This window comes from Ovis aries, chromosome 14, assembly GCF_016772045.2.
Source record: "Ovis aries strain OAR_USU_Benz2616 breed Rambouillet chromosome 14, ARS-UI_Ramb_v3.0, whole genome shotgun sequence".
Lineage (NCBI taxonomy): Eukaryota > Metazoa > Chordata > Mammalia > Artiodactyla > Bovidae > Ovis > Ovis aries.
Window position 1 is genome coordinate 45,404,812 of NC_056067.1, and position 8,077 is coordinate 45,412,888.

The window sequence follows — 8,077 nt, forward strand, 5'->3', positions numbered from 1 at the left end:
TCTTACGGGCATCCATTACATGTAAAGCACTGGCTTGAATCCCTTATCTACGCTGCCTTGGGGACCCCTCACAGAAGTCCTGGAATGTAAGTATCCCCGTCCTCGCTTGACTATCAAGGAAACTAAAGTTCAGAAAATTGATCTGCCTCAAGGTCACAACGAAGGGACTTGGATTTGCGCCCACATCTTGATTTGGGGCTTGCCTGGTGGCTCAGCTTGTAAAGAATCCACCTGCAATGCGGGAGACCTGGGTTCGATCCCTGGGTTGCAAAGATCCCCTGGAGAAGGAAATGGCAACCCACTGCCATATTCTGGCCTGAAGAATTCCACGGACAGAGGAGCCTGGCAGACTATAGTCCATGGAGTCGCAAAGAGTCGAGACATGACTGAGTGCATTTCACTTCACTTCACCACATGATTTTAAATCTCACACTGACATAGGCTAGGAGAAAGTGATCAGTTTCCACTGGGCAGGCTAAAGAGACTTGTTGCGCAGGAAACTTCAGAAAGAGAAGAAAAGGAAGTATAAAACTCTTTTTGGAGACTGAGTAGAATTACAGAAGAAACCGCCTAGAAAAGAGAAGACGATGAAATAATCTGACTTGGGAAATGGGGGGGAGGGGGAATGCCTGGGATTGAAAAAAAATTCAGGAACTAAGGACAGAAAATCTGGGTTTGGAAATCAGAGTGAGGATCTCGGGGCGAGTGGTGGGGAATAAAGATGCTCACATCCTTTCCTTTGGGTTCGAGAGGAGACAGCACTCAATTACTGAGCTTCCCCTCTTCGGTCACATGACCATTGCTGATACAAAAGCTTTCTACCAGCCAAGTTTCTTACCACTTTTTGCTGTGTGAAATGGGCGGTAGCCGTAGCTAATGCTCTGTGCCTCTTTCCCAGAAGCTTTCAGACTCTCCTTCAAGACTAATCCCAAGAAGCCATTTATCCCGAAGGAAGACAAGGCAAGGCAGCTTGCTTAATGCTTGCACTCTGGGAAGTGATGCCAGGATCAGGAAAGCGTTGAGGGTGGCTGGAGGAAACTGACTGTGAGAGGATCAAAACCAGAAACAGCAGCCAATGGGGGCAAGAAATTGCGGAGCAGACACTAACCCTGGAGAGAGGATGGAGGGGCCAGACAGCGTGCGGCCAGTGAGGCTGACAAACCAAACGGAAACTGTTACCCTGTTAAGAAGAGTTGCTCTGTTTGTTGTCAAAACACCCGGCTCAGGACCAGTGACAGCCCGTGTGCTTTTCTGAATATTCTCTGAAGTCTCTCGGGGGACAAGCCCCATAGAATATTGTGGGCTCACCCCTCCTCCCTGCGCCCCCTCCCCGCACTTCTCCAGCTTCCTCTTTGCAATCTAGTCCCCCAGTCCGAGTCTGTATTGGACTGGGGAGGGAGAGGTGGAGAAGAATTTGTGTTCTGCAAAAGGAGAGGAAAACAGGTAAGGGGATGGATGGGGGGCTGGGCACCTGCTTCCTGGGCCAGTAGCAGGGTCCTGAGGAGGAATCAGCCCTAGGTCGCGGGGCCTGGGTTTTCAGAGCCCGAGTTCTCCTGAGAGAAGTCTTCCAATACCCTCCTTGCTGGGGTGAGGCTTGCCTTTTCTCTTTGCAGGTCTCTAACTGGGGAAAGGACTTGAGGAAGGTTGCAGACTGCTAACAGTAACTTCCTGTGTCCAGGAGGAGAGGAGGAGAGAGGCTGGGAGAACCACAGGGGGAATTCCCTTGGGCAGCCAAGGGTTGGTCTCCCCCAGAGACACACGATGGCAAACGTAGTAACTACTGCTTAATATCCCGCCCCAAGCAAAGTCAATAATTGCTCTGGGCAGTTCTGGCAGGTGGTGTGAACAAGCAGTGGTGGGGGCAGAGAGCCCTGGCCTGGGAAAGGGAGCATGCCCGGGAAGATGTCCACAGACTGAACCAGACTAGGGTCTGCAGTCTGTGAGCTGGTTCACCTGACCTTGCCCCCTACCCCTTTTCATCCTCTTCCAGGACAGCCATGCCAAACTTGGACAGCTCCTTGATCCTCGCGGCCTACATTATTATCTTGCTCACCGGTCTCCCTGCCAACCTCCTGGCGCTGCGAGCCTTCCTGGGACGGGTGCGCCAGCCCCACCCCGCACCCGTCCACATCCTCCTGCTCAACCTGACACTGGCCGACCTCCTGCTGCTGCTGCTGCTGCCCTTCAAGATCATCGAAGCCGCGTCTGACTTCCTCTGGGAGCTGTCTGATCTAGCCTGTGCCCTCATGGGTTTCGGCTTCTACAGCAGCATCTACTGCAGCACGTGGCTACTGGCGGGCATCAGCATCGAGCGCTACCTGGGAGTGGCTTTCCCCTTGCAGTACAAGCTGTCCCGCCGGCCTGTGTATGGAGTGATCGCTGCTCTGATCGCCTGGGTCATGTCCTTTGGTCACGGCACCGTGGTGATCATTGTTCAGTACCTGAATTCAACCCAGAGGGTCCCAAAGGAGAATGAGACCTCCTGCTACGAGAACTTCAGCCAAGAGCAGCTGAGGATATTGCTGCCCATTCGGCTGGAGCTGTGCCTCCTCCTCTTCTTTCTCCCCATGGTCGTCACCACCTTTTGCTACTGGCGCTTTGTGTGGATCATGCTCACCCAGCCCCATATGGGGGCTCAGAAGCGGCGCCGAGCCATGGGGCTGGCCATCGTATCGCTCCTTAATTTCCTGCTGTGCTTTGGGCCCTATAACATATCCCACCTGGTGGGGTTCCACATGAAAGCAAGCCCCAAGTGGCGGAGGGAAGCTGTCGTATTTGGTAGCCTCAATGCCAGTCTGGACCCCTTTCTTTTCTATTTCTCTTCCTCAGTCGTACGCAGGTCGTTTGGGAAAGGGCTGCAGGCACTGCACCATCGGGGCTCCTCTCTTTTGGGACGCAGATGCAAAGAAACGGCGGAGGCCACGAATGAGGACCCGGGTGTGAGTCAAGCAGAGGGAGCGCCGAGTTCGGACTTCACCATGGACTAGGGATGTTCCTGGACCTTCGGAGGAACTCTGAGTTTTGTAGGAGTTGAGCAGGCTTGGAGAGGGAGAATACGAGTTCCTGGCCCTGATTCAGGGATTTCCCTCCACCCAGACCCAATCGACTCCTGAGGACTGTAAAAATCTCTCTCACCAGCTCCATATCCCTTCCTGACTGAATTTCCTTCCCAAAGGAGCATAGCTCCAGGACTAAAGAAGAAACAGTTGGGCACAGAAGCACACTATCAGACCAGAGTTTCTGAAGCAATATAGCTAATGCAGATTCCAGCAGTCCTTGTGAGGCAGTTAGTAGCTGAAGCTAAGGCAATCTTGCTACCAGCTTGGCAACACCTACACGCTGGTCTAGTTGGTGGTGCTGAAAAGAAGCCCATGGAAAAGATAGAAGAGAAATACTAAACGAGATCGAAAATGTAAGAAGGCTCTGAACCTAGGGGACTAGGAGGGAGGACGGGGATTTAGACCTCTAATGACTGAGGTGTGGACAATATCCAGCTAACCTGCTGCTTTGTAAGTATGATCCTGTCTTTGTGTGTGTACCTGTCTCCCCCAGTAAACTGGGAGCCACCTGACGTCTGGGTAGGTATTCTCCCTCCATGGTGCTTCCTGCAGGTCAGAACCCAGCTTGGTACCCATCAGTTAGGGCTCAACTCTCACTAGCACAGGAAAAGACAATGTGGTCTGGCAGATTAAAAATAAAGATTAGAGACTTTCCTGGTGGTCCAATGGTGAAGATTCCGTGCTTCCACTTCAGGGGGCACAGGTTCAATCCCTGGTCAGGGATCTAGGATCCTGCATGGGGAACTAAGATTCTCCATGCCACAAGGTGTGGCCAGAAAAAAAAAAAGAATGAAAATAAAGATTATAAAACCCTGAAGAGAGTGTCCACAATTTTTGTGACATTTCTGCAAGCACAAAGAGAGCAAAAATGGAATGGAGAATTAGACTCTGGTAGTGGGAGGGTGCTGCCTCTGAAACCACAGAAATCTGTTAAGATAAAGATGTCATCAGAGTGGAATGAGTAAGCAGAATAAGTATGGATGGATTCCTCTAGACCAATGAATAGAGATTAGATTCAGAAAGAAGACGGGGTGAGTCCCAGTTCAAAGTTATCAGTGTATCTCAGAGGCTTTAAACATGTTATCCTTCTGCTTAGAAACCTGCAGCATTTTCCTTTCGTCCACAGTTTTCCTCCCAAGAAGTCACATCTCGTCACCCTGCACTTGCCCTGTATCCTCTCTCCCTTCCCGACTCCACCTGCCTAATTCATTTCTCTGCAAGAAGGATCCCTACACTGTGCTCCCAGGTTAATGGTCCCTCCAGCACCTAGTGGTCTGCAACAGAGGTTCCACAACAGAGGGCTTCCCTGGTGGCTCAGTGGGTAAAGAACCCACCTGCCAGTGCAGGAGCTGCAGGAGACACGGGTTCAATCCCTGGGTCAGGAAGATCCCCTGGAGAAGGGAATGGTAACCCATTCCAGTATTCTTACCTGGAGAATGCCATGGTCAGAAGAGCCTGGTGGGCTGCAGCCCACAGGGTCGCAAAAATTTGGACACAATCAAAGCAACTTAGCATGCACGCATTCCACATCAGAATGACATGGAGAGGTATAAAAATTCTACAAATAGCCACCTCACACTACTGACCTGGCATTGCTGGGGGTGGAGCCCCAGCAGGTGAGCTTTGAAAAGCTTCCCAGGTGATCATGAAAGGCAGCTCAAGTCAGGAACCACACTGCTCAGGGTCCCAAGAAATTATTCTTCAGAGACCTTTTCCTGCCTATAAGTCCCCTTTTCCTCAAACCCGTACCGTGCCATCTTCTGATTGCTTGCTTTTCCCTCTCTGGTGAGACACCACTCAACATGTACTTTCTCCAGAGAGATTTCCCTTATTACTCCCACTCAACTCAGAGCTCATTTTCCACTTTTCTTCAAGGCAATATCGTACTGGTGTCATAAGAGCTATGGTTTCACTGTTGATTCTGCTAGTAGCTAGATGACCCTGAGCAAGTCACAACCTCCAAGCCAGTTTCTAAATCATACTAATGAGGATACCATATGCCTCTCAGGGTGAGTCTGAGGATTCAAGTGAGGCTGCACAGAAAAAACTGCTGAGAAACCATGGAATGTTAATGAACTCTAAGATATCAACGTGGGGGACTTTCACAGGTTGGTGGTCCAGTGGTTCAGAATCCGCCTTCCAATGCAGGGGACACGGGTTCGACCCCTGGTCAGGGAACTAAGATCCCGCATGTCCTGGGGCAACTAAGCCCGAGCACCGCAAGGAAGACCCAGTGCAGCCAAAATTAAATAAATAAATATAAAACTTAAAAAGTAAGATATCAGTGTGTGTGAAACACAGATGTACTCCCACTCAAAAGAAGCATAGTAAGTAGAACATTTAAAGTTATGGAAATAATATATTATATAGTCAACTATGTAGGGTGGTTTGACAGTAATGTGTCACAAAAAACTCTTGGATTTTCAGCTGACTATAGGCTTACTATGCATATGTGATACATTATACCTTCCAAAAAAAGAGAAAGCTGATTTTATTTTGGAAGGCATTAAAAGAAATTGAGTTTAAATAAGTTGATGATAATCCCACTTTACTGAGGTCTAATTGGTAGCATGTTCAGTACTAAGCAGTGCATTTTTTAAAAGGACATTAATCCAAGGAATCAAGCCCAGAAAAATTAACTATAGTGCTTTGGAGATTTAAGGCATAATAATAATACACATTAAATGCCGGGCACTGTTCTAGAGAAGGAGCCTGAGACAACTAAGGAAACTTTCCAAGGTCAACAGTGAAAGGGAATTTGAATTCAGGTCTTCCCAACTCCAAAGTACCTGCTTTTTTTTCACTGACATGTGACAAGCAAGTAAGAGAATGCTGAATATGTGGCTGGGACAAGATAAAGTTCATTTTATGGAGGATGGATTTTCTGTAGCCCCGCAGAGAAGAGCAAGGATCATGAGCAAAAGAGGCAGACAGCTACATCTTAAATAGTCAGGGCTCAACAAGATAATCACCCTCAAGTCTCCAGGAATTTTGAAGTAGAAGGCAGTCATCTTAGATATGGAGCAAACTTCCATATCTGATAAGGACTGAACCAGTTAATTGCCAGACTCTTTCCAGCTCAGAGATTCCCAGGGTTTTAGGGCCATGGCTGCTCTTGCTTAAAAGTGCAAGAAAATTTATGGATTTCTGAGCCTTTCAGGGTGAAATTTTAACTACTCACTGACAAGCATTTGATATCAAGTCTTTTCATATATAGCCCTTATCTTTACTGAGAAATTACTATCATTTGCTTACCAAATATGTATTGATTTTTAACCTATTTATATAGCTATTGTAAGCCAGATACTTTTCTAGGGACTGGGGTGCAGAGTGTATAAGAGACAAGGTACTTACCTTCTTGGGACTTCCATTCTAGTGGGAAAAAAAATAGTTAATAAGCAAGTAAACAAACAATAAGTAAATTTCAGAGTGTGGCAAATGGTTTTTACAAATGGGCCAAAACAGATATATGGGAGAAAGTATACTGAGGGATTGAGAAGGTTTAGAAGATTCTTCAGAGCCAGAGATGGTCAGGTGAGACCTGAACAGGAAGGAGTTGCCATACAAAGGCCCATGGGGAGAGCATTCTAGAAATAGGAACCCCTGGTTCAAAAGCTGTAAGGAGGGAGAAAACCTAAGCTTCTCAGGGCACAGAGGTGCGGCCCCCATCTCAGTGTGGGGACAGAGCAGTGGTCTGCAGACTCAGGCATGTTTTAGAAACCCCAGGAGAGTTTGCTGAAGCAAAGCTCGGTCTTCCCTCCCCTCAGTTTCCAAATCAGTAGATCTAGGATGATAGTCTGGATTTTGAACAATCCCAAATGATGCTGATGCTGGTGTTTCAGGGACCACACTCTGAGAACCACTGGGCTGGAATCTTGTGAAATGGGGAGAGAGTGAAAGAGGAAGTCAAGGAAGCCAGCAGGGGCCAGCCGATACAATGTGTTCGAGGCTCCAGATAAAAGCATGAATTTATTGCAAGAATTTTTGAAGCTATTCTAGAGTTTGAAGCAAGAGGGTAAAATCATCTGATTTCCATTTTCAGTTGATCAGTGTGGTATCTGTGCCTACCACTGAAGGGACATCGTTGTTAGGATCAAGGAGATAATATGCCCAACAGAGTTAAGAACCATAAAGTAGCAAACACCAGGCTGGGAGCTCCGTGAAAGTGAGGCGGTTTCCTCTTGCATTAGAACTGGCCGTTCAAGAACGAAACAGCCAGGAGGAGGCCTTATATGTTATCACACATCTACTTGACAAATAGGTGACCGATGCAATGGACATGAGTTTGAGCAAGCTCCGGGAGACGGTGAAGGACAGGGAAGCCAGGCATGCTGCAGCCCACGGGGGCGCAAAGAGTCAGACGCAACTGAGCAACTGAGCAGCATATGCAAGCTGGTTCTTCGGACGAGAGCGCAAGGGGCGGGGAGAGGGGGAGGTGGGGAGCGGGGTTAGAGGGGTAATGGGGGGTAGCATTACCCAAGGGATGGAGGGTAGCAAGGGCCCTGATTTGTAGCACTTGCCAGTTTCTGTGGCCACACACTCCCTCCAGAGTCAGTTTCTACACTGAACATGGGTTTGGCAATCGATGCTAAAAACCAGCTCTTGCAAACCAGCTCAAGCACATCGCTAGATGTACTGCCCAGCACATAAGCTCAGACTGGTCACATCCTACTTGAGGAAACTTTCTCTCTCCCTGGTTACAGGGAGCACCAGGCTCGGGCACAGGACTTTCAACACGATAAACACTAGCTAAATGTGGCTGACTGGGCCAGATCCAAGAGAATCTGGGTGGCGGGTTAGTTGTGGGACTCCTCTGAATTCCCTGCAGGATGACAGATGGGTAAACAGAAATATTAGTGTCTGGTTAATGAATAACACAGACAGCAGCCTAGAGCCCCGCTACCAGGAAACAAGGGTGGAGGGAGATGTCTGAGCCTGATCTGGGGGCCCAACCAACAGGATAGGGGAACCTGGCATTGACTATTTCACTTCCACTTTCTGGAAAAGATGCTCCTGTG

General features: G+C 48.6%; 1 protein-coding gene across 1 annotated transcript; it reads left to right on the forward strand.

The window, feature by feature from the left end:
* The first annotated feature begins 1,277 nt into the window (after nucleotides 1-1,277).
* On the forward strand, nucleotides 1,278-3,876 carry FFAR2 (free fatty acid receptor 2). Its single transcript, XM_012190178.5, has 2 exons — nucleotides 1,278-1,443; nucleotides 1,991-3,876. Exon 2 carries the CDS (start codon nucleotides 1,998-2,000, stop codon nucleotides 2,985-2,987), a length of 990 nt encoding a protein of 329 aa, XP_012045568.2. The 5' UTR covers nucleotides 1,278-1,443; nucleotides 1,991-1,997; the 3' UTR covers nucleotides 2,988-3,876.
* The last annotated feature ends 4,201 nt before the right edge of the window (nucleotides 3,877-8,077 follow it).